The sequence below is a fragment of the Salvelinus namaycush genome, chromosome 36 (genome assembly GCF_016432855.1).
Source record: "Salvelinus namaycush isolate Seneca chromosome 36, SaNama_1.0, whole genome shotgun sequence".
Classification (NCBI taxonomy): domain Eukaryota; kingdom Metazoa; phylum Chordata; class Actinopteri; order Salmoniformes; family Salmonidae; genus Salvelinus; species Salvelinus namaycush.
Genome location: NC_052342.1, coordinates 15,234,922 through 15,262,834, shown reverse-complemented (window position 1 = coordinate 15,262,834; position 27,913 = coordinate 15,234,922). Strand labels below are relative to the sequence as shown.

At 42.8% G+C, this 27,913-nt stretch overlaps 1 protein-coding gene and 1 pseudogene across 1 annotated transcript; both read left to right on the top strand.

The window, feature by feature from the left end:
- Positions 1-6,636: 6,636 nt before the first annotated feature.
- On the top strand, positions 6,637-12,879 carry LOC120030253 (annotated as a pseudogene).
- Positions 12,880-21,373: 8,494 nt separating this feature from the next.
- LOC120030252 lies at positions 21,374-24,653 on the top strand. Its single transcript, XM_038975600.1, has 7 exons — positions 21,374-21,395; positions 22,754-23,098; positions 23,207-23,548; positions 23,672-23,803; positions 23,958-24,007; positions 24,128-24,247; positions 24,621-24,653. Exons 1-7 carry the CDS (start codon positions 21,374-21,376, stop codon positions 24,651-24,653), a joined length of 1,044 nt encoding a protein of 347 aa, XP_038831528.1.
- Positions 24,654-27,913: the final 3,260 nt, after the last annotated feature.

The window sequence follows — 27,913 nt, the reverse complement described above, 5'->3', positions numbered from 1 at the left end:
ATGTGTTGAATCATATTGCAAACATAACACACAGTGTTACATTTGTAATATGATGTGTTGAATCATATTGCAAACATAACACACAGTGTTACATTTGTAATATGATGTGTTGAATCATATTGCAAACATAACACACAGTGTTACATTTGCAATATGATGTGTTGAATCATATTGCAAATGTAACGTGCATTCTTTAAATACTTTAGAAATACAAAATTGAACGTCCTGATGACCTCAGGATGGCCGGGCAGTGTTAGTGGTTCCTCTCCATCGCTCGTTGCGTGGAAATTTCATCATGTCGATTTTGGTGATGGTACCCCCCCGTTGAAACATATTGCAAATGCACAAAAGTCAACTAGCAAGTCAGTGTCCATCAGTCAATTGGATATTGTCAGACACCAAACTGATACTATCTGACACCAAACTCACTTTTTCCAACTCCTTTAGAAGCCAACTATAACATATTTCAGAGCAGGCCCAAAATTCACAGCGCCTTCCATTTAAACCATAATAAAACAAATAATACGTAGTTATGTTCTAGCTGCGGGTCCAGTTCTCACATTATGTTTAGCCCTATGTGAGGCGACCTCGAATCCCAAGTTTCGGCTCGATAGGTCATTCGGTGCCCGAGCAATACCTTAATTGGTGCTGAAAATCCACTTTTTTCATTGCCTTGCTACGGGGTCCTTGAATGAGCAATCAAACAGGCTCGTTGGGGTCTGTCTCTATGGACCGAGCCGGTTTCAATGCACCTAGTCTTGAGACTCTGGGACTTTTCTAAATGTCGTCCGTTTCGTTGAGCTGAAAATGAATTGAAAACATAGCAAATACACGAGGCTGTTTATCGGTCTGAGAACCTTCTAGAGCCACATAACTCACCGTGCACAATCAACCTGAGGTCTAGAACAGGTTTGTAAATTTTCAGAACTCTAGGTCTGACGGTTCTTTAAAAGTTGGAACAAAAGTAACTACCACAGGCACTGTCTGCCTCTTAGCCCCTCAGTGTGTCCCTCCATCATTTCTGTTTGGGTGTGTAAATTTTTCTTTGAAATCTGATGGGACTAATGACTGATTTACAGTTCAGGAGGGTAGCCTAATCACAATTATGAAGTTTTGGAAAGATTTGACATTTTTAACCCTTCAAAACAGCCCATTTGACACCAATTATGGCACTTCCGGTTGGCACAGGAAGCTGAAAGTAAAGACATATACTCACTGGAGTATGCTGTTACAGAATCCTGAGTTTTAAGTCTATATGTTAAAAATTGACTGATTTACATAGGGCTGAATGCACTATTTCTCTCAAATTGCAGGGTGCTTATTGCAAACACTTTTAGGGTGATTTTAACCACTTCCGGTTGCTCCAGGAAGCTTAGAATCGACACAGGTAGACCTCATGGTGGCCTAATGGACTGTCATCAAAGACAGGTTCATAAGACATTCATAACCCACATAGGCTTCAGGTTGAATTTAGGGGAGCAGTCAATGTATTCCTATGGGGCGAAATGTCATTGTAAACTGTTTGATGTAAACACCTTCTTTTAACTGTGAAGGGTTAATGCCACAAGGTCAAAGTTAGGCTTGCACAGATCGGGAGGACCTTAAGAACATTCCTGAGGTGAAATTGTGTTTCTAACCTTAACGGTTCTCTCTCTGTCTCCCAAAAGCAAATAAAATTGACATTGAGGTCAAAAGGTCATTCGTGTCCGTTCTCTTGTAACGGTCGCTGCTCTCAGACCGAGTGAGCTACGGTCAAGCGGGGCATCTCGTTGAACTCGGCACGGCCTAGGGATAATGGGAATGCCATTGCCGGCTTTGTGTGTCTTTAATCACCGTACTTTTTCACTCCATCATTGCTTTGTGTGTGTGTTTTTGTGTGAGAGAGAGCTTTCCTTTGACATCTGCTTAGAGAAATGACTGATTTACAGTTCATGAGGCTTGTCTAATCACACAAATGAAGTTTTGAAAAGTTCTGACCTTTTTAACCCTTCGAAACAGCACCATGACACCATTTTAAGGCACTTCCGGTTGGCACAGGAAGCTATAGGTAAACACATATCTTGACTGGGGTATGTTGTTACAGAATCCTGAGTTTTAAGTCTATACGTTAAGAATTGACTGATCTACATAGGGTTGAATGCAGTGATTTTCAAAATTGCAAGTCATGTATATCTGGACACTTTTTAGGGTGATTTTAACCACTTCCGGTTGCTCCAGGTAGCTTAAAATCAACACAGTTAGACCTCATAGTAGCCTGATGGATTGTTATCAAAGACAGGTTCATAAGACATTCATAACCCACATAGGCTTCAGGTTGAATTTAGAGGAGCAGTCAATGTATTCCTATGGGGCGAAATGTCATTGTAAAATGTTTGATGTAAACGCCTTCTTTTAACTGTGAAGGGTTAATGCCACAAGGTCAAGGTTAGGCTTGCACAGATCGGGAGGACCTTAGGATTGTTCCTGAGGTGAAATTGTGCTTCTAACCTTAACGGTTCTCTCTCTGTCTCCCAAAAGCAAATGAAATTGACATTGAGGTCAAAAGGTCATTTGTGTCCGTTCTCTTGTAACGGTCGCTGCGCTCAGACCGAGCGAGCTACGGTCAAGCGGGGCATCCCGTTGAACTCGGCACGGCCTGGAGAATATGGCGATGTCATTTTAGTGGTGATTTCAGAATGCTATTTTGGTGCATTCATGGAAGGCGCTGTGAATTTTGGGCCTGCTCTGAAATATGTGATAGTTGGCTTCTAAAGGAGTTGTAAAAAGTGAGTTTGGAGTCAGATGGTATCAGTTTGGTGTCTGAAAATATCCAATTGACTGATGGACACTTGCTAGTTGACTTTTGTTGACACTTGCTAGTTGACTTGCTAGTCGACTTTTGTACATTTGCAATATGTTTCAACGGGGAGGTACCATGAGGAAAAAGCGACATGATGAAATTTCACGCAACGAGCGTTGGAGAGGAACCACTATCACTGCCCGGCCATCCTGAGGTCATCAGGACGTTGACTTTTGTATTTCTAAAGTATTTAAAGAATGCACGTTACATTTGCAATATGATTCAACATCACATCATATTGCAAATCTAACGTGCATTTGCAATATGATGTGATGTTGAATCATATTGCAAATGTAACGTACATTCTCTTAAATACTTTAGAAATGCAAAAGTCAACGGTCTGATGACCTCAGGATGGCCGGGCAGTGATAGTGGTTCCTCTCCATCGCTCGTTTCGTGAAATTTCATCATGTCGCTTTTTCCTCATGGTACCTCCCCGTTGAAACATATTGCAAATGTACAAAAGTCAACGAGCAAGTCAGTGTCCATCAGTCAAATAGATATTTTCAGACACCAAACTGATACCATCTGACTCCAAACTCACTTTTTCCAACTCCTTTAGAAGCCAACTATAACATATTTCAGAGCAGGCCCAAAATTCACAGCGCCTTCTATTTAAACCATAATAAAACAAATAATACGTAGTTATGTTCTAGCTGCGGGTCCAGTTCACACATTATGTTTAGCCCTATGTGAAGCGACCTCGAATCCCAAGTTTCGGCTCGATAGGTCATTCGGTGCCCGAGCAAAACCCTAATTGGTGCTGAAATGCCACTTTTTTCATTGCCTTGCTACGGGGTCCTTGAATGAGCAATCAAACAGGCTCGTTGGGGTCTGTCTCTATGGGCCGAGCCGGTTTCAACGCACCTAGTCTTGAGACTCTGGGACTTTTCTAAATGTCGTCCGTTTCGTTGAGGTCAAAATGAATTGAAAACATGGCAAATACACGATGCTTTTTATCGATCCGAGAACCTTCTAGAGCCATATAATTCACCGTGCACAATCGACCTGAGGTCTAGAACAGGTTTGTAAATTTTCAGAACTCTAGGTCTGACGGTTCTTTAAAAGTTGGAACAAAAGTAACTACTGCAGGCACTGTCTGCCTCTTAGCCCCTCAGTGTGTCCCTCCATCATTTCTGTGTCGGTGTGTATTTTTTTTTTTTTTAATCTGATGGGATGAAGGACTGATTTACAGTTCATGAGGGTTGTCTATTCACATATATGAAGTTTTGGAAAGATTTGACATTTTTAACACTTCGAAACAGCCCATTTGACACCAATTATGGCACTTCCGGTTGGCACAGGAAGCTATAAATAAACACATATCATCACTGGAGTAGGCTGTTACAGAATCCTGAGTTTTAAGTCTGTATGTTAAAAATTGACTGATTTACATAGGGCTGAATGCACTATTTCTCTCAAACTGCAGGTTGGCTATGGCAAACACTTTTAGGGTGATTTAACCACTTCCGGTTGCTCCAGGAAGCTTAGAATCGACACAGGTAGACCTCATGGTGGCCTGATGGACTGACATCAAAGACAGGTTCATAAGACATTCATAACCCACATAGGCTTCAGGTTGAATTGAGAGGTGCAGTCAATGTATTCCTATGGGGCGACATGTCATTGTAAATTGTTTGATGTAAACACCAGCTTTTAACTGTTAAGGGTTAATGCCACAAGGTCAAGGTTAGGCTTGCACAGATCGGGAGGACCTTAAGAACATTCCTGAGGTGAAATTGTGCTTCTAACCTTAACGGTTCTCTCTCTGTCTCCCAAAAGCAAATAAAATTGACATGAGGTCAAAAGGTCATTTGGGTCCATTTTCTTGTAACGGTCGCTGCGCTCAGACCGAGCGAGCTACGGTCAAGCGGGGCATCTCGTTGAACTCGGCACGGCCTGGAGATAATAGTCATGCCATTGCAGGCTTTGTGTGTCTTTAAGCACCGTACTTTTTCACTCCATCCTTCCTTTTTGTGTGTGTGTGTTTGTGTGAGAGAGCTTTTCTTTGACATCTGTTGGGAAAAATGACTGATTACAGTTCATGAGGGTTGTCTAATCACACAAGTGAAGTTTTGAAAAGATCTGACCTTTATTACCCTTCAAACCTGACCCTATGCACCATTTTAAGGTACTTCCAGTTGACATAGGAAGCTGAACGTGAACACATACCCTCCTTGGGGTAGGCTCTTATTTAATATTGAGTTTTAAGTCTTTATGTTAAGAACTGACTTATTAACAGAGGGTTAAATGAGTGTGTGTTACTTCATAAAATCACATAAAATCACAGAATTCTCGCAGAGCTTCGAGACCCACTTTAAAAATGTTCGTGTGAACAAACTGCAACTGGATCTGTGAATTTTTTGAAAAAAAAATTCCTCTTCGTGAACATCACCAAATGGACAATGTACGATTTCTCTTAAATTACGATAGATAAACGGCTGGTTCTTTTTTTCCTGACACCGTATGCTTATGTACTTTGACGTGAAGCGGTCAAATTGCACCCTACTTTGCGTTTTTGACCTTTAATCCCAGAAAAATGGCCATAACTCAAAAAGCGCAGAGGCCTCGACGCCATCTTGTTCGGGGCCAACTTCCCTTTACTCCAAACCTACGCTCGCCGAGTTTCGTCTTCGAAATATTTTCCGTTTAGGAGAAAAGGCCGCGCTCGTTTGCCCCGTGTTCGTGCGCCTGCAATATGATTTATTTGCCCCCTTGTGGGAATTTTCGAGAATGCGGAGTCCAAGTCAAAAATTTGTTATTTTTATAAAACGGTGACCGAACGTCCGAGACGTTTTTTGGGGTGACTTCCTGAAAGAGCTCTCCGCCGCCCTCGGCCCGACGCCGTCCGCGATTTTCTGCGACGAAGTCGGACGTCTAGTAAGGGACCGTACATTTGCAATGGGACTTTCTTCACTAACCATACGGCTCCCGTCCCAGACTTCCCTTAAGGTATGGAATTTGAAATTATTTATACTTTTCCTTTGATACTTAAGTGTATTTTAGCAATTACATTTACTTTTGAAACTTACGTATATTTAGAACCAAATACTTTTAGACTTTTACTCAAGTAGTATTTTACTGGATGGCTTTCACTTTTACTTGAGTCATTTTCTACTTAGGTATCTGTACTTTTACTCAAGTATGGCAATTGGGTACTTTTTCCAGCACTGCTTAAAATAGAGTTGCTTCATCCTGTAGGTGTTTCCCCCTTATACACTCATTATGCAACACCCCTATTCATCCTGTATATAAGTATCAAGTCATGTTCTATGTATATCAGTCCTCCTATAGGTCATCAGTAGAAACATAACTGCTGCATGTGGTGGGGCTAAAGAAATTTCAGGCAAACAACTGATTTTGATACCAAGAGCATACAGTTACATATAATGTATGCTTAAAAATAAAAAGTACTATCTACATGAAAATACCTATTGAAAGAAATGTAAAACCTGTGATGGTAATTCAGGTGTTAAAGTATGATTGCCAAAAAATAAAAATGGTTGTTGGATGATATTTTAATTGTTCTTACACAGACTATCTATCCAGATAAGAGTTTTAACAGAGTATTAGACAGCTTTCACCCAGCCAGTTGTTGCAAATGATGAGCATTGGTCCACTTTTAGCATTGATTATACACAGTAAGTGATTCTCAGTTTACCTGTGAAGACCATGGCATCAACGAAGGCATCAACAAAAATTACGCATCCAGCTCAACCAGTCACCAAACCGCCCACTGTTGAAGTGTTGTCTACTTGTGTAGACTTCTTCCACTCAAGACACAGTTAGTAAAGAGGATGACAACTTCAAAGATGATCCTCACACTCTGCCTGATATTTCCACTTCTCAGGGAGATGGGTAGGTCAAAAATGTTAATATTTCTGTGCTTATAGGGTGTACACCCTAAATTTGAAGACACCAAGGAAATGTATTGATGCAATTCATATTTGTCTTTGTGTGTATTCTATCTGCGGTACAATCCTCAGCCATGCACCTTGTGTCAGCCAACATAGGAGACACAGTGACTTTGCACTGCTTCCATGAAGGAAACTTGTCACGGCACTTCTTGTGGTTCAAGCAAACCTTGGGTGACAATCCTCAGCTCAACTTTTTACAAGTATGACAATAATGCTACATTCTACAATGCATTTAAAGGAAACCCTCGCTTCTCAGTGCAATGTGGCAAAGGAATAAAACACCTAAGTATCTCAGACGAGCAGCTCTCACATTCAGCAACATTTTACTGTGGGAGTTCTTATTCCAACAAGGTGGAATTTGGAGAAGGATCTTACTGTTAAAGGTACACAATCTGAATTTAGAAAGAAAATGACAAGAAAAGAATGTCCTGCAAGTACAATCTTGATCATTTTTGCACGTTACGTTTTGGATATACAATGTCTTCATTAAATCAGACGTTACTGTTGTTTTCAAGAAATGTTGAGTTAGGACACAAAATAGGAAACACATTTACTGACGTGAAAACCTTTTTGTCAGGTTCAGGGTCCAGAAACACCATGGTTGTACAGCAGCCTGTGTCTGAGTCAGTCCAGCCAGGAGACTATGTGACTCTGAACTGTACAATACACACTGAGACCTGTGCAGGAGAACACAGTGTCTATTGGTTCAGACATGGCTCAGGAGAATCCCATCCAGGAATCATTTACACCAATGGAGACAGGAGTGATCAGTGTGAGAAGAACCCTGAGGCTGGGTCTCCTACATAGAGCTGTATCTACAACCTCCCCAAGAGGAACCTCAGCCTCTCTGATGCTGGCACTTACTACTGTGCTGTGGCCTCATGTGGGGAGATGCTGTTCAGGAAAGGGACCAAGCTGAACATTGACTGTAAGTGATATTTCTGACATTTCTGAAAATGTCTACAATTCTTTCACATTGTTTTGAATAAATTGTTTGTCTGGTGGAGTAAAATGTGCTGAATCAATCCTTTATCACTGTCTATATTTGTTACGAATCCCGCCGAGGATGGTGCCTCTTCCCGTTCGGGCGGCGCTCGGCGGTCGTCGTCTCCGGCCTACTAGCTGCCACCGATCCCCTTTTTCTGTTTTCATTTAGTTTTGTCTAATTGGTTGCACCTGTTTTGTGTTTAGGGTTAGTGAGCTATTTAAACCCAGTTGGCCCGCCGACTTTTGTGCGGGCTTGTTATTCTGTTTTGTGGTGTTTGTTATAGTGTGGATTTTGTCCTAGTTATTTTTGGACTGTATCTTGACGCGCCCTTTTGTTGTGTGGCGTAGCCGTCTCATTTATATTCTTGTTGGAATATTAAAATATCCACTTGCTCGGAACTACCCTGCTCTCTGCGCCTGACTCCTTCATTCACCATTGGAATCGTTACAGAAGCCCGCACCAACCCATGGAGTCAGCAGAAGCAGCGACCACCCCTCTTCCATCGATGGAGGAGCGTGTCCTCCATCACACCGTCGTTCTCCATAGGATTGGTTCGGCGATGGACATGATGATGGAGAGGATGGAGCGATGGGAGAGGAGTAGTTTCCCGACGTCTACCCCAGCTCCTTCACAGACGTCGCAACCTACTCCTTCCACGTCAGCGTCTGGTTCCGGCGCGTTGCGTCTCGCGCCCCCGAGGGAATACGATGGAGCGGCGGCTGGGTGCCAGGGGTTTTTGCTCCAGTTGGAGCTCTACTTGGCTACCGTTCATCCGACTCCCTCGGGAGAGGAGAGTGTTAGCCTCCTCATCTCCTGTCTGACGAGTAGAGCCCTGGAATGGGCCAACGCGGTCTGGAACGGCCCAGACTCGGTTCGGGACCACTACCCAGAGTTCACCCGCCGCGTTCGGGCCGTATTTGACCACCCTCAGGAGGGCCGTGCGGTGGGTGAGCGACTGTTCCACCTCAGACAGGAGACGAGGAGTGCGCAAGACTTCACGTTGGAGTTCCGGACCTTGGCTGCTGGTGCGGGGTGGAATGACAGGGCCCTGATGGACCATTACCGATGTAGCCTTCGGGAGGACGTCCGTCGGGAGCTAGCTTGTCGGGACACTACACTCTCCCTCGATGAGCTCATTGACATGTCGATACGACTGGACAACCTGCTAGCTGCCCGCGGGCGTTCAGAGGGGGTCCTGTCAGTTCCACCTCCCAGCCCTCCCGCTCCAACTCCGACGGAGTTGGGAGGAGCTGCATCTAGGGGGACCGGAGGAGGTGGCTCCTCTTGCACCTACTGTGGCCGGAGAGGACACACTTCGGACCGGTGCTGGAGGAGTCCATCTGGGAGTCGAGATGGCAGGCGGAATACTTCTCGGCCACCCCAGGTGAGTAGGCACAAGACTCACCCAGAGCTCCCTGTTGGTCACATGTTTTTGGTTATTTTTTTCCCTGCGTTTTTCCCCTCTCTCCAGCATAAGGCGCTAGTCGACTCAGGCGCAGCTGGGAGTTTTATGGATCGCGGACTCGCCCGTAAGTTGGGTATTCCGCTGGTGCAGATAGACCCACCTTTCCCCGTGCACTCCTTAGATAGCCGACCGTTAGGGTCAGGGCTGATCAGGGAGGCCACGATTCCGCTGGACATGATAACGCAGGGGGATCATAGGGAGCAGATCAGTTTCTACCTTATTGATTCACCTGGGTTTCCAGTGGTGTTGGGGGTTCCCTGGCTAGCCATTCACAATCCCCTCATTTCCTGGAGACAGGGAGCTCTTCAGGGGTGGTCAGAGGAGTGTTCAGGTAGGTGTGTGGGAGTTTCCATCGGTGCCACGTCGGTGGAGAGTCCAGACCAGGTTTCCACTGTGCGCATTCCCCCAGAATATGCCGATTTGGCTATCGCTTTTAGTAAGAAAAAAGCGACCAAATTACCACCTCATCGATGGTGGGATTCCGTGATAAACCTCCAGGAGAACGCTGCACTTCCCAGGAGGCACGTGTACCCATTGTCACAGGAGGAGACGTTGGCTATGGAGACATATGTCACGGAAGCTCTGAGACAAGGGTTCATTCGGCCCTCCATGTCACCCGCCTCCTCGAGTTTCTTTTTTGTGAGAAAAAAGGAGGGAGGACTGCGTCCGTGCATTGATTATCGAGGTCTCAATTCAATCACAGTGGGATTTAGTTATCCGCTACCTCTCATCGCTACGGCGGTGGAATCATTCCACGGAGCGCGTTTTTTCACAAAACTGGACCTCAGGAGCGCGTATAATCTGGTGCGTATTCGGGGAGGAGACGAGTGGAAAACAGCGTTTAGTACCACATCAGGCCACTATGAGTACCTCGTCATGCCGTATGGGTTGAAGAATGCTCCAGCCGTCTTCCAATCCTTTGTAGATGAGATTCTCAGGGACTTGCACGGGCAGGGTGTGGTAGTATATATTGATGACATCTTGATCTATTCTGCCACACGCGCCGCGCATGTCTCCCTGGCGCGCAGGGTCCTTGGGCGACTGCTGGAGCATGACCTATACGTCAAGGCTGAGAAATGTGTGTTCTCCAAACAAGCCGTTTCCTTCCTGGGTTATCGCATTTCCACCTCGGGGGTGGTGATGGAGTGTGACCGCGTTAACGCTGTGCGTAATTGGCCGACTCCGACCACGGTAAAGGAGGTGCAGCGGTTTTTAGGGTTTGCCAATTACTACCGGAGGTTTATCCGGGGTTTTGGCCAAGTGGCGGCGCCCATTACCTCACTGCTGAAGGGGGGGCCGGTGCGTCTACGGTGGTCGGCCGAGGCAGATGGAGCCTTCAACCAGTTGAAGGCACGGTTTACTGAGGCTCCCGTGTTGGCGCATCCGGATCCTTCGTTAGCGTTCATAGTGGAGGTGGATGCGTCCGAGGCTGGTGTTGAAGCCGTGCTATCACAGCGCTCGGGCACGCCACCGAAGCTCCGTCCCTGTGCTTTCTTTTCTAAGAAGCTGGGTCCGGCGGAGCGGAACTATGATGTGGGGGACCGGGAGTTACTAGCTATGGTAAAAGCCCTGAAGGTGTGGAGACACTGGCTTGAGGGGGCTAAATACCCTTTCCTCATCTGGACTGACCACCGCAATCTGGAGTATATCCGAGCGGCGAAGTGACTGAATCCGCGTCAGGCTAGGTGGGCCATGTTCTTTACACGCTTTAGATTTACGATCTCTTATAGACCAGGTTCCCTCAACACTAGGGCCGACGCGCTGTCCCGTCTCTATGACACCGAAGACCGGCCCATCGATCCGACTCCCATCCTTCCAGCCTCTTGGCTGGTGGCCCCGGTGGTATGGGAGGTGGACGCGGACATCGAGCGGGCGTTGAGGGTAGAACATGCGCCTTCCCAGTGTCCGACTGGCCTTAGGTACGTACCGCTTGGTGTCCGTGATCGATTGATTCGGTGGGCTCACACACTACCTTCTTTGGGTCAACAGGAGATTGAGAGGACAGTGCGGGGTCTTAGGGGGAAATACTGGTGATCCACCTTGGCTAAGGACGTGAGGCTCTATGTCTCCTCCTGTTCGGTATGCGCACAGAGTAAGGCTCCTAGGCACCTGCCGAGAGGGAAGTTACAACCCCTCCCGGTTCAACAACGGCCATGGTCTCATCTATCGGTAGATTTTCTGACTGATCTTCCCCCATCTCAGGGGAACACTACCGTTCTGGTCGTTGTGGATCGGTTCTCTAAGTCCTGTCGTCTCCTCCCATTGCCTGGTCTCCCTACGGCCCTACAGACTGCGGAGGCTCTATTTACCCACGTCTTCCGGCACTACGGGGTGCCGGAGGACATCGTATCTGATCGAGGTCCCCAGTTCACGTCCCGGGTGTGGAGGGCGTTTATGGAGCGTCTGGGGATCTCGGTCAGCCTTACCTCTGGGTATCACCCCGAAAGTAATGGGCAGGTGGAAAGAGTGAACCAGGAAGTGGGTAGGTTTCTGAGGTCGTATTGCCAGGACCGGCCAGGAGAATGGGCGAGGTACGTCCCTTGGGCAGAGTTGGAGGAGGTCCCTCCGCCCCCTCTTGACATCGAGGGGTCCCCGGCGTACACGGTACGAACTATTCTGGACTCGAGACGCCGGGTGAGGGGCCTGCAGTACCTCGTGGACTGGGAGGGGTACGGTCCGGAGGAGAGATGCTGGGTACCGGTGGGGGACATTTTGGATCCTTCCCTCTTGAGGGACTTTCACCGCCTCCACCCGGATCGCCCTGCTCCTCGTCCTCCGGGTAGCCCTCGAGGCCGGGGTCGGCCCGCTGCGGGAGCCACGCGTCGGGAGGGGGGTACTGTTACGAATCCCGCCGAGGATGGTGCCTCTTCCCGTTCGGGCGGCGCTCGGCGGTCGTCGTCTCCGGCCTACTAGCTGCCACCGATCCCCTTTTTCTGTTTTCATTTAGTTTTGTCTAATTGGTTGCACCTGTTTTGTGTTTAGGGTTAGTGAGCTATTTAAACCCAGTTGGCCCGCCGACTTTTGTGCGGGCTTGTTATTCTGTTTTGTGGTGTTTGTTATAGTGTGGATTTTGTCCTAGTTATTTTTGGACTGTATCTTGACGCGCCCTTTTGTTGTGTGGCGTAGCCGTCTCATTTATATTCTTGTTGGAATATTAAAATATCCACTTGCTCGGAACTACCCTGCTCTCTGCGCCTGACTCCTTCATTCACCATTGGAATCGTTACAATATTTCTACAGATGGTTGTAAGGAGGACCAGGTTCTCTTGGTGTACTGTCTGGGTGTAGCATTGGCTCTTTGTGTCATCATCATCATTGTCTTTGGTTGTGTTATGCATAATCAAGGACATACCCTCAGTCAAGTACGCCGTCAGTCACCAGTTCTCATAACCAGGTAGACAGACCTAACACTTGTCCAGCTGTTGTTGATTCAATATATATGTTTTCTTCATTCCCGAATATGGAAATAGGCATTTACCTAAAGGTGTTGTTTCACTATAAATATTTTAGTCTAATACCAAATATTTGTATTTTATTTGTGTTATTCCTCTTAGGATCAAGATGCTGACACACTCTATGACGCCGCTCTGAACGTCATCCACAAGAAAGTAAATGCCAGAGGAGACAGAGGAGCGCCATGGAGAGAGACACTGTGTACTCGGGTGAGTAGCCAAAACATGGACTGAAATGTCAACATTTGCTCTTTAATAACTCGCATTGACATTGTGTTTTCTACACTATATGTATAACTATGGCTTTTTCATTGTGTGACAATTACTTCTTTCTGTCAAGCTCCTTTTAACATGGATTCTGTTGTGCATTTTAGATCAAACAAAACGTTTCATACAGATGCATTGTTTGGTTTGCATTCATATTTTTCTCTGTCCTTACATTTCACCCACCAATTTAAAATGCAACAACCATATTAGGCTTATGCTCAATGTAACAAAGCTATATTTGGTTGCATAATGCACTGTGAATATGCATCTATTGAATGGTGTTTTTCAGCTGTATCCTGGAAACAACTCTTTAGTGTTCTGACGGCCCTAAATAGATTTTCCACTCCACTAAATTCATCTCTAAGCCCCAGCAATGACCTTCAGTCCTCACCATGTGCTATCTACACACACCTCAGTGCATCAAAACCACAAACAACCATGTCATTAAGAGCACAACTCTCTCTTCATGAGAATAGCCTTGAAGTAAAAATAAACATCTTAGGTGAATATACTTTGAAAAGAATTTATGTTGTTGAAAATGATTTCAGATATGACAATGTACACATTGTGACTGAGCAGTTTTCACAAACTACTGACAAAATGTGAACGTACTGTATAAGTACAGTACGGCGTGTTCCGTTCTCTGCGTTTGGTGACGATGGACAGCTTCGCGCCACTTGGCAAGTTTTGGTTGCTAAATCAACAGACGAAGAGGACATTCTAAATCCAAACAACGATTGTTCTGGACAAAGGACCCCTTGTACAAGATTCTGATGGAAGCTCAACAAAAGTAGGACCCATTTATGATGTTTTTTCGTATTTCTGTCGAAAATGTTTACATGAGAATAGTAATATCAATGCTGTTGTGTGGTTGGCTATTGTAGTAAGCTAATATAATGCTATATTGTGTTTTCGCTGTAAAACACTTAAAAAATCTGAAATATTGGCTGGATTCACAAGATGTTTGTCTTTCATTTGCTGTACACCATGTATTTTTCATAAATGTTTTATGATGAGTATTTAGGTATTTCACGTTGGTCTCTATAATTACTCTGGCTGCTTCGGTGCTATTTGTGATGGTAGCTGCAATGTAAAACTATGATTTATACCTCAAATATGCACATTTTTCGAACAAAACATAGATTTATTGTGTAACATGTTATAAGACTGTCATCTGATGAAGTTGTTTCTTGGTTAGTTTGGTTGGTTCTTGGTTAGTTTGGTTGGTTTTGTGCAAGCTACCTGTGCTGTGAAAGAAATGTCTGTGCTTTTTTGTATTTGGTGGTGAGCTAACATAAATATACGTGGTGTTTTCGCTGTAAAACATTTTAAAAATCGGACATGTTGACTGGATTCACAAGATGTTTATCTTTCATTTGCTGTATTGGACTTGTTAATGTGTGAAAGTTAAATATTTCTCAAAAATATTTTTTGAATTTCGCGCTCTGCCTTTTCAGTGGAATGTGGGAGGAGTTCCGCTAGCGGAACCCCTGTCCTATACCTCAAATATGCACATTTTCGAACAAAACATAAATGTATTGTATAACATGTTATAAGACTGTCATCTGATGAAGTTGTTTCTTGGTTAGTGACTAATTTTATCTCTATTTTGTCGGTTTTGTGAAAGCTACCTATGCGGTGGAAACATGGTGAAAATATGCGGTTGTGTGTTTGGATATTGTGGTTAGCTAATAGAAATACATATTGTGTTTTCGCTGTACAACTTTTTAAAAATCGGAAATGATGGCTGGATTCACAAGATGTTTATCTTTCATTTGCTGTATTGGACTTGTGATTTCATGAAAATTATTGTCACGCCCTGGCCTTAGTATTCTTTGTTTTCTTAATTATTTTAGTTAGGTCAGGGTGTGACATGGGGAATGTATGTGTTTTTGTAGTGTCTAGGGTGGTTGTAAGGTTTAGGGGGTTTATTAGAGTAGTTGGGTTTATGTTTAGTATAGAAGTCTAGCTGTGTCTATGGTTGAGTGTAGGTATCTAGGAAAGTCTATGGTTGCCTGAATTGGGTCTCAATTAGAGACAGCTGGTTATTGTTGTCTCTGATTGGGAGCCATATTTAAGGCAACCATAGGCTTTAGCTGTTTGTGGGGAATTGTCTATGTCGAAGTGTTTTGTGTCAGCACTTATGTTTGTATAGCTTCACGGTCGTCTGTTTTGTTGGTTTGTTTTGTTTTTTCCTTCTTTAAATAAAAAGAAGATGTACTTTCCACGCGCTGCGCCTTGGTCCTCTCTCAGTCCCTTTGACGATCGTGACAATTATATTATATGATATCCCTGTCCCGTTAGGCTAGGCTATGCTAGTCAGTGTTTTTGATGAGGAGGATCCCGGATCCGGGATGGGTATTAAGTATTGTGGCAAACAGGGGCGGGCAAAGACAGGTCAAGGCAGGCAGGGATCGAAAAATCCAGGGTAAGGCAAAGGTACACGACGGCAGACGGACTCAGGGTAAAGGACAGGCAGGGTTCAGTAATCCAGAGGTGGAGCAAAGGTACAGGACGGCAGGCTCAGGGTCAGCCAGAGAGGTCAGGCGGACGGGTACAGGGTCAGGACAGGCAAAGTTCAAAACCGGGAGGACCAGTAAAGAGAGGCTGGGAAACGATAGGAGCTGACGGGAAAATGCTGGTAAGCTTCAACGAACAAGACGAACTGGCAACAAACAGACAGAGAACACTGGTATAAATACACAGGGGATGATAGGGAAGATTGGTGACACCTGGAGGGGGGTGGAGACAAGCACAAGGAGGTGTAACAGATCAGGGCATGACAGAGACACTGACATTGCACTGCTTTCATGAAGTTAAAACCTCTAACGAGTCACAAACCCGGATCCGGGATCCCCCCCATCAAAAAAGCTGACTAGCATAGCCTAGCCTAAAGCCACAGGGATATCATATAATAAAATGTTCATGAAATCACAAGTCCAAGACACCAAATGAAAGATACACATTTGTGAATCCAGCCATCATTTCTGATTTTTAAAATGTTTTACAGGGAAGACACAATATGTATTTCTATTAGCTAACCACCATAGCAAAAGACACAACTTTTTTTTCCACCATTTTTTTCCTGCATAGGTAGCTATCACAAATTCGACCAAATAAAGATATAAATAGTCACTAACCAAGAAACAACTTCATCAGATGACAGTCTGATAACATACTTATTGTATAGCATATGTTTTGTTCGAAAAATGTGCATATTTCAGGTATAAATCATAGTTTTACATTGCAGCCACTATCACAAGTCTCACCAAAGCAACTAGAATAACTACAGAGAGCAACGTGAATTACCTAAATACTCATCATAAAACATTTATGAAAAATACACAGCGTACAGCAAATGAAAGACAAAGATCTTGTAAATCCAGCCAATATTTCAGATTCTTTAAGTGTTTTACAGCGAAAACACAATTTAGCATTATATTAGCTTACTACAATAGCCAAACACACAGCAGCATTGATTCATGCACGTTAGCGATAGCGAATGAACCAGCAAAAGATATTACATTTTTCACTAACCTTCTCAAAACTTCATCAGATGACAGTCCTATAACATCATATTACACAATACATATATTGTTTGTTCGAAAATGTGCATATTTAGCGGCACAAATCGTGGTTATACAATGAGAATAGTAGCCAAGCTGCAAAGAAAACGTCGGGAGAAATCTTGGGAGAGGCACCTAATCTAATCAATAACTAATCATTAACTTGACTAAAAAATACAGGTTGGACAGCAAATGAAAGATACATTAGTTCTTAATGCAACCGCTGTGTTAGATTTTTTTAAATTAACGTTACTACGACATACAGCGTGCGTTAAAGCGAGACCGCACCGAAATTAATGGCGGAATAGTAGTTTTACATTTTTCAACAGAACAACGAATTAACATCATAAATAGTTCTTACTTTTTGATGAGCTTCCATCAGAATATTGGGCAAGTTGTCCTTTGTCAAGAAGAATCGTTGCTCGGTTGTAGATTGTCGCCTTCAACTTTGGAATTAGCAGTAAACATTAGCCATGTGGCGAAGACGTGTCCAACTCACTATAACGCAGCACTAAGAAAATTCCGAAAATCGCAATATACTGATATAAACTGATATAACTCGGTTTAAAATAACTACATTATGACGTTTTTAACACCTATATCGAATAAAATCAGAGCCGGATATATCTAAGGCCTATAACGAGAGCTTTCCAGAATGCCATCCTGAGGTCTGTCTCGCGTCATGGCGAACATTGAAAAGAGTGCACCCCCGGTTTCAAGAGCCCTTATATGGCCTCAGATCTGCCTAGCAACTCCATTCCAATTCTCACTGCTTGCTGACATCTAGGGGAAGGCGTATGCAGTGCATGTCGACCAATAGAATACATGCAAATTAATAAACTGACCCTAGAACAGAGTGCCCGATTTCAGATTTATCACTTCCTGACAGGAAGTTTGCTCCAACTTGAGTTCTGTCCGTTCTGTAAACGGTTTTAGAAACTAGAGAGTGTTTTCTATCCAATAGTAATAATAATATGCATATTGTACGAGCAAGAATTGAGTATGAGGCAGTTTAATTTGGGAACAAATTTTTACAAAGTGAAAACAGCGCCCCAATATTGACAAGAAGTTAATTTGGCAATGCACTTCTTATTGTACAAGCAACCCTTTGGAAATAATCCTCAGCTCATGTCAACCTTTTATGAGTATGAAAAGAATGATATATTTTATGACTTTAAGGGTAACCCTCGTGTCTCAGTGGAAAGTGGCAATGGAATAAACCACCTAAAGATCTCAGACGTACAGCTTTCTGATTCAGCAGCATATTATTGTGGAAGTTTTTACTCTAATTTGGTGGAATTTGGAGGAGACATTCTTATTGTAAAAGGTACAACAAACAAATATACAGAGAAAATAACTAGTTACTTATGGACTGCAACTGAGGGAACATCTGAGCACTTTTTCCACTTTACTTTTTGGATACAACGATACTGGATACAAAATTATGTATTTGCGTAATCAAATAATACTTTGTGTTCAACTTACATGTTTGGGTCTTAAAAAAACATATTGTATTTACATATTGTATTTACTATTAATCTTCTTATCGGGTTCAGGATCCAGAAACACTACCGTTGTACAGCTGTCTGAGTCAGTCCAGCCAGGAGACTCTGACTCTGAATTGTACAATAGACACTGAGACCTATGTAGGAGAACACAGTGTCTATTGGTTCAGACATGGCTCAGGATAATCCCATCCAGGAATCATTTACACCCATGGAGACAGGAGTGATCAGTATGAGAAGAGCCCTGAGGCTGGGTCTCCTACACAGAGCTGTGTCTACAACCCCCCCCCAAGAGGAATCTCAGCCTCTCTGATGTTGGGGCTTACTACTGTGGTGTGGCCTCATGTGGAGTGATACTGTTTTGGAACGGGACCAAGCTGAACATTGAATTTGACCATTATCCAGTGATGAAAATCCTGGTCCTTCTCTCCATCATAAGAACTGGAGTTCTCCTCTGCTGTCTGACAATCTTCATCATTTACCTCATCAGGAAATAGATAGGTTTTGCAATAACTGCTGGAGATCATCACTTATGCGTTGTAATTTACGATATTTATTGAGATTGCTGAGTTGATCATATTGAGTATTTAATATTAATGGTCTGTGACCTTGCCTAAAAAGTTGTATGTTAATTGATTTGCTTTCCTGAAATCCCTGTGTATGTACCTTCTTTTTTTATTTAAATATGAATTTAAACAACTGATACTAACTGAAATTGACTTCTTCCTCCTTTCCCAGATTGCTTCTGCAGAGACAACCTACTGTTACCATGCTAAACCCACCGACATATCATGCATTCAGTGAGCTGTTCAAAGGTACCTGGACATGTTGGTCTACTGTGAGCATAAGACGAGGCCATATCTACGCTTTGGACAGGCCTGCTGAACTTGCACCCACTCTGTGGTTTTCAGCAGGATGTCTATGTGGTGTCAGTCAGTTACTCTCTAGTCGTTGTTCACACCCATCACAATTAGAAACACAGTTCCCCTGACATACTGCATGCCATGTAGACTAACACAGTATCTTATCACTTACAAGATCATAGGTTTTATCAATTCTTGAACTGTAATCATTAGTTTACAGAGTGTAGAGTAGAAGGTGCATCAGGCTACAGCCAAGAGCCCTACCCACTCAGGTACACCTCTGACCCCTACTCAAGTGTTACATTTCAGTGTTACATACACTTGCTTCATCCTGTAGGTGTTACCCCCGTATACACTCATTATGCAACAGCCCTATTCATCCTGTATATAAGTATCAAGTCATGTTCTATGAATAACAGTCCTCCTATAGGTCATTAGGAGAACAGTAACTGCTGCATGTGGTGGAACCAAAGATATCTAAGGCACACAACTGATAAGAGCATACAGGTACATATAATGTATGCTTAAAAATAAAAAGTACTAACTACATGAAAATACCTATTTAAAGAAATGTAAAACCTGTGATGGTAATTCAGGTGGTAAAGTATGATTGCCAAAATGGAAAAAAAGGTTGGATTTTTGAATTGTTGTTACACAGACTATCTATCCAGATAAGAGTTATAACAGAATATTAGACAGCTTTCATCCAGCCAGTTGTTGCAAAGTATTATCATTGGTCCACTTTTAGCATTGATTATATACAGTAGGTGATTCTCAGTTTACATGTGAAGACCATGGTGGGCTGTATAAGGCATACAAAGCGCCCAGTTCAACCAATCACCAAATGGGTAGACTTCTTCCACTCAAGACACAGTTAGTAAAGAGGATGACAACTTCAAAGATGATCATCACACTCTGCCTGATATTTCCACTTCTCAGGGAGATGGGTAAGTCCAACTTTTATATTTCTGTGCATATAGGGTGCACTCCCTACATTTGAAGACACCCAGGTACTTTATTGATATAATTAATATGTGTCCTTGTGTGTATTCTAGCTGCGGTACAATCCACAGCCATGCGCCTTGTGTCAGCCAACATAGGAGACACAGTGACTTTGCACTGCTTCCATGAAGGAAACTTGTTACTGCACTTCTTGTGGTTCAAGCAAACCTTGGTTGACAATCCTCAGCTCATGACAACTTTTGTCAATAACGCTACATTCCACAATGAATTTAAAGGCAACCCTCATTTTCAGTGCAAAGTGACAAAGGAATAAACACCTATGGATCTCAGACATGCAGCTCTCAGATTCAGCAACATATTACTGTCGGAATGTCAAGGCTCAGGAGAAGACCCAGATGTAGACAGTTTTGAAAGGAACAAAAGTTTATAACTCAAACAAGGGGCAGGGAAACGACAGGTCAAGGGCAGGCAGAGGTCAGTGTGTGATAGTACCCTCCTGGTAGGACGCCACCTGGTGTCCTACCTGGGCGCCTACCTGGTTAACCGGGGTGCCGGCGTTGGAACTCAGCGATGAGGCCTGTGTCCAGGATGTCCCTGGCGGAGACCCAGGACCTCTCCAGGCCATAACCCTCCCAGTCAACTTGGCGTACACATCACAGACAAACTGAAATGGTTCACCCATATAGACAGTGTGGTGAAGAAGGCACAACAGCGCCTCTTCAACCTCAAAATCCTGATAAACTTGTACAGATGCACAATTGAGAGCATCCTGTTGGGCTGTATCACAGCCTGGTACGGCAACTGCACCGCCCTCAACTGCAAGGCTCTCCAGAGGGTGGTGCGGTCTGCACAACGCATCGCCGGGGGCAAACTACCTGCCCTCCATGTCAACTACAGCACCCGATGTCACAGGAAGGCCAAGAAGATAATCAAGTACAACAACCACCTGAGCCACTGCCTGTTCACACCTCTGTCATCCAGAAGGCGAGGTCAGTACAGGTGTATCAAAGCTGGGACTGAGAGATTGATAAACAGGCTCATCAGACTGCTAAACAGCATTTATACGAAATTGTTTGACAACAGAGGTAGCAAAACTGTACTTCAAATCTATGATACTCCCCCACTTAACATACTGCTTGACTAGTTGGGCCCAAGCTTGCAGTACAACATTAAAACCTATTCAGTCTGTCTACAAACAGGCTCTCAAAGTGCTTGATAGGAAGCCATCATCACTGTTACAATAGCCATCATCACTGTTACAACCTCAGAAAGCATAAGCTCCTGAGTTGGTAAAATCTTGTGCAATACACCAACGCATGTCTTGTATTCAAGATCCTAAATGGCCTGGCTCTCCCTCCACACAGTATTTTTGTTAAACAGAAAACCCAAACATATTGCAGCAGATCCACAAGGTCTGCCATGAGAGGTAACTGTATAGTTAAGGAAAAGCACCTTTAGTAAATCCGCTTTCCCTGTGAGAGCTTCCCATGTCTGGAATACACTGCCATCAGACACACAGAACTGCACCACATATCACACTTTCACAAAATGCATGAAGACCTGGCTAAAGGTAAATCAGATTTGTGAACATAATCCCTAGCTGTGTATTGCCGCTTTACATGTTGTCTGTTGTCTGTAGCTTGTGAGGTGTGGAAACACTTTGTTGCTTTTATGAATTTTGTCTTGCTGCTTTTCGTTCTATGTTGCTCTGTCTGTATGCTACGTCTTGCTTGTCCTATGTTGCTCTGTCTGTATGCTATGTCTTGCTTGTCCTATGTTGCTCTGCGTGTGCTCACTGCTCAATGATTGTCTATATTGTAATTGTTTTTAATAACCTGTCCAGAGACTGCGGTTGAAAATTAGCCGGCTGGCTAAAACCGTCACTTTAACTGAAACATTGATTAATGTGCACTGTAAAAATAAAATAAACTCAAACTCAAACTGTCAACTGGGTTTATTTTCAGCAAACGTAACATGTGTAAATATTTGTATGAACATAACAAGATTCAACAACTGAGACAAACTGAACAAGTTCCACAGACATGTGACTAAGTTGTTGCCACAACTTTGGAAGTATGCTTGGGGTCATTGTCCATTCGGAAGACCCATTTGCGACCAAGCTTTATTAACTTCCTGACTGATGTCTTGCCTGTGTGATATTTCAATAAACATGTTTTTTTCCTCTATGTTTAATGACTTACCCAATTCTTACCACTTATTCGCATGAGGTAAACTTATGTTAGAATTTCTTCCACTTTGACGTTGGTTTTTTGTGTAGATCGTTGACCAAAAATTACAATTAAATCAATTGAATCCCACTTTGTATCAAAAATGAATACTTCCAATGTTAGTGTAGACTTTCAATAGCCACTGACTTTATACCACTTGAAGAAAAATAGCACTCCTTTGTGATAGCGTGAGTATTTTAGAGAGAATAGCATCATTGATTCATATATGAATACATACTGTTTCTGTTTTTAAGGTGGGACATATTTTTGACCTCACTTCCTCTTCAAACAACCAATGGATACAACCTAAAAGTTGTGCCTCCTGTGGTGCATGTAGATACACATTTCTGTCACTTCACTTTGTCTCTTGACCCTCACCTCAGTTGTTCTGTTACACCAGACCAGAGAGAGAGACGTTGAAGGATGTTCAGGTTGTGTCTTGTCCTGGTTATCATCCAAGCCTGTAAGTTCGTCTCATTATATGATCTATGTTATTGTAGTTTAACAACTTAAAGTAATTTTGGTAAACCAAGGATTCTAATATTTCATACTCCTGAATCAATGTTTAACAATGTTTGATTCACACACTCAGGGAAACCAAACACTGTACACCACACCCAACCAGGACTTAGGATGAATGTAATTAAAGTAAGTAAATGTTCATGTTGTCTGAGTTATCTTCTCTGTATTTAATTCATAGTGGACACGGAGGACATTGGCCATCCAAGTCCTCTTCTGCGCGCTCATCTTGGAGACAATGTGATTCTGCAATGCTTCTATCCGGACAGAAATTCTTATATCTCATGGTACAAGCTAACAGTAGGACAGAAGCCTCAACTTGTATCAACAATTTACAAATATGATGGTGGTGCAAAATTTCACAGTGAGTTTAAAGATAACCGTCGGTTCACAGTGCAAAGTGGAAATGGATTTTATCATCTACATATCTCCAACACTCAGCCATATGACTCCGCTACATATGTCTGTGGGGGAATGAATGTTAATGTGATGGAATTCAAAAACGGGATACTTCTCATTCTGAAAGGTGGGCTATTGTTTTATTAACAGTAATATTGTAAAATATGGCATTTATGTTAATTCTTCAAATGTGCTAATCCATCATCTAAAATGAATTCATAACTTTTTATTTCAGGATCAAGTAAAACTGTTGTACAGCAACCTGTGTCTGAGTCAGTCCAGCCTGGAGACTCTGTGACTCTGAACTGTACAATACACACTGAGACCTGTGCAGGAGAACACAGTGTCTATTGGTTCAGACATGGCTCAGGAGAATCCCATCCAGGAATCATTTACACCCATGGAGACAGGAGTGATCAGTGTGAGAAGAGCTCTGAGGCTGGGTCTCCTACACAGAGCTGTGTCTACAACCTCCCCAAGAGGAACCTCAGCCTCTCTGATGCTGGGACTTACTACTGTGCTGTGGCCTTATGTGGAGAAATACTATTTGGGAATGGGACCAAGCTGGACATTGACCGCAAGTGATATTTCGGACATTTCTGAAAATGTCTAACATTTCTTCACATTGCTATGAATAAATTGTATGCCTGGATGAACAAAATGTCCTGAATCTCCTCTATCACTGTCTGTTTTTCCACAGATGGTTGTAAGGAGGACCAGGTTCTCTTGGTGAACTGTCTGGGTGTAGCGTTGGGTCTGTGTGTCATCATCATCATTGTCCTGGCTTGTGTTTTGTATAAGATGACCAAGAAAACCTCTCTGCTGTGCGGAGGTAAGCGGTATCATTGTCTACAAAATATGCTAAAGCTGTAGATGGAGTATACATTACATGTTTTAGGTATGAAACTGGGTTAATTCATTTGTGATGATGTTGATGATGATGATTATGTTGATGATGGTTATTCCACCATGTGTTTGTCTAAAAGAAATGCGCACTCAGTCAAGTGGTCCGGCAGTCCCCGGTTCTCATAACCAGGTATGCAGATCATAAAGTGAATTTTTTTGTATGAGTTTCATGAACTGTAAACAGATCCTTCTATCAAATTATCAGGTCATTTCCTGATGTCTTTGGAATTTATTTTTCTATTCCTCTTAGGATCAAGAACACGATGACACACTCACATCGGGCCATTACGCTGCTCTGAATGTCATCCACAAGAAGCCAAAGACCCGGAGACAGAGGAGCACCATGGAGAGAGACACTGTGTACTCTGGGGTGAGGTGCCAAAACATGGACTGAAATGTCAACTTTTTATCTTCTATAACTTGCATTGGATTTGTGTTTTCTACACTGTATGCATAACTATGGCTTTTCATTGTGTGTTAAAATTGTATTCTGTCAAGCTCCTTTTAACATTGATACTGTTGTGCATTTTAGATCCAATAAAACATTCAACTGCTTTCATATAGAGGTATTATTTGGTTTGCATTCATATTTTTCTCTGTCCTTACATTTCACCCAGTGATTCAGTTTGCAACAACCATATTAGGCTGATGCTCAATGTAACAAAGCTATATTTGGTTGCATAATGCACTGTGAATATGCATCTATTGACTGGTGTTTAAGTTTGTCTCAAACTCTTTTTTAGCTGTATCCTGAAAACATCTCTGTGGTGTTCTGAATACGCTACATAGATTTAACACTCAGCTAAATTCATCTCTAACCCCCAGCAATGACTGTCAGTCCTCACCATGTGCTCTCTACACACACCTCAGTGCATCTAAACCACAAACAACCATGTCACTAAGAGTACAACTCACTCTCTTCATGAGAAAAGCCTGAATTAAAATAAACATCTTAGGTGAATATACTTTGAACATCATTTATATTTTGTTGAGACTGATTTCAGATATGACAATGTACATATTGTGACTGAGCAGTTTTCACAAACTATTGACAAAATGTATTTATCTGTCAATAGGGAGCAGCAGGTTATATGGAAGTCCCCTGTGGCAGCTTCACCAGTAGAGTCACAGCAACTTTTAGAAGTCAAGAAATTTTTCAAATTGTTTACAAATTTTATAAAGAATTATTGAAAACGTACTTTCTTGTGATAGCTCATGTGTGCAGTCATATCTGTCAATAAAAGCCCAAAAGAATCTATAACAAGGTAATATATACATTTATTACTTACATATTAAACATCTGTATCATGTTATAAATCCATTTCAGAATCATAGAGTCACATGCATCAAACAGGCTAGTTATTCATCATCACTGGATCATTACTACTAACATCAACTAAGTTATTATAAAGTGTAGCTTAGTTACCAGGAGGAGCCACACAATCATTCAAAATAAAATGGGTAGCAGAGTGATCTCTATATGACGGTGACAATGACTCATGTTTGTGTGTAGTTTTGTATTGAGTTCCAGGGAGTAGTTGAATAGGTATGGGAGACAACCTATTTATTCAAGTCCTCTCTCTGCAATGTGTTGTCCTCTTTTAGTTGTGTTGATAGCATGTCACTCACACCCACCCCCACACAGTGAACAAATTGACAGGTACTCTGCAGTCTGCTGTAAGCACAAGATGAGGTCGTATCTAATAGGTTGGTGGGAGGGCCTGCTGGCTTTGTGCACACAGGACCCTCCTACCTGCTCTCTGTGTCTCTATGTCTCTATGTGGTTTCAGCAGGATGTCTATGTGCTGTCACTGTTGTTCTCACTATCTTTACTTGTTGTTCATGTTGCCCCTGACAGTTTACAGCCACAACAAAACACTTATATATAAAACTGACTCTAATATATATTTTTTTATCTGAAATCAGTTACAAACCACAAATAACTGCTAATGAACCCTATCTGAACCCTCTAAGTTAAGCACCTCATGTATGATGCAGCACCATCTATTCTAACTTGTGGTCCAGAGGGAGGGGCAATTTGGTGATGATGTCATGGAAGAACTTTCAGTACATTCTCAAACAGACATGTCTTGTGAAGCACAAAAACTACTGCAGGTTCCTCTGTCAGAATGAGACCAATAGAGGAGGATCCTCCTTCTGATAAATTGCTTCCTTTTAGAACCACACTAACCACAGAGAAAAACAGACTAGATAAAGTGTGTCAAATTAGCTGGTTGGCTAAGAGAGCAGAGCCCTGACCTCAACCCCATCGAAAACCTTTGGGATGAATTGGAACACCTACTGCGAACCAGGCCTAACATCAGTGCCCCACCTCACTAATGCTCTTGGGGCTGAATGGAAGCAAGTCCCCACAGCAATGTTCCAACATCTAGTGGAAAGCCTTCCCATAAGAGTAGTGCTGTTATAGCAGCAAAGGTGGGACAACCTCCATATTAACACCCATGATTTTTGAAAGAGATGTTTGACAAGCAGAAGTCCACAACCCCCCCCCCCCCCCCACCTCCCCCTTTTGGCCTCAGAATAGTGTCAATTTGTTGGGGCAAGGTGTCAAAAGCTTTCCACAGGGATGCTGGCCTATGTTGACTCCAATGCTTCCCACAGTTTTTTCAAGTTGTCTGGATGTCCTTTGGGTGGTGGACCATTCTTGATACACACTGGAAACCTTTGATCGTGAAAAACCCAGCAGCGTTGCAGTTTTTGACACACACCAGCACTTACATATTTTGTCTTGCCCATTTACACTCTGAATCACACAATCCATGTCTATTGTCTCAAGGCTTAAGAATCCTTCTTTAACCTGTCTCATCCCCTTCACCTATCCTGATTGAATATGGATTTAACAAGTGACATCAGTAAGGGATCATAGCTTTCACCTGGTCAGTCTATGTCATTTAAAGAGCAATTTTATTATTTCATGTTGTGACGTTGATCCACAGATGAGAATCCTGGTCTTCTCTCCATCATAAGAACTGGAATTATCCTCTGCTGTCTGATCATCTTTATCATCGTCTACACCACCAGGAAATAGATCAAGCTAAGGCCAGTGTCAATAGACTAGAGATGGGTTTTGAATGAAGTCTGTGGTACTGTATCATCGCTATGTATTACAAATTATGATTTATAGAGATTGCTTTGTTGCTTGTATTGGATTTGAAAGATATTTTAATTCAATTGATCATCAGCATCCTTCCTTATACTGTATGTGTTAATTGATTGAACTGCTCTCCTGAAATCCCTGTGTACAGGATGCACCTTCTTTTTGAATGAATAAATATCTATTTAAACAACTGATACAGACTAAAATAGAATTCTTCCTTCTCTTGTGTTCTGTACATACAGTATGCCTGTATTAATGTTTGTACAGTGGGCTTCTGCAGAGACAACCTCTGTTAACATTGTAAGAATATTCTAAGATAAATGCACCACAAAGAGGACTAGAGGTCAAGAGGACTAGAGGTCAAGAGGACTACAGGTCAAGAGGACTACAGGTCAAGAGGGCTAGAGAGCAATTGAACTAGTATTTTTTAGGAATTCCAGTTCGGGACTCATAGCTACATGTGGCAAGTTCTCATTGGTCCAAATTGTCTATACATTGACTCTGAAATGGGATACCTGGTATTTGGTCATTGGCCCGATTTAACTGCAAGGAAGTCTAATTGGTCAACCACAGGCTAAGCTTGGGTATTAACATCTACCATCTACTTTCCAGCATAACAACTATGATTTGTTCTCTTTGAATAAATATATTTTTCTCCCCCTGATTTGCTTTGGGGTCTGTGTTATTGAAGAATAACATCAACTGCTAACACCATGCTAAACCCACCCACACATCATGCACTCAGTGAGCTGTTCAAAGGTACCTGAACACTTTGATCTCCTGTGTGCTCAAGACAAGGCCGTCTCTTTGCTTTGTACAGGCCTGGTTGGCATTTCACTCACTACGTAGTTTCAGCAGGATGTCTATATGGTGTCAGTGTGTTTTCTCTCATGTTTATATTGTTGATCACGACCATAA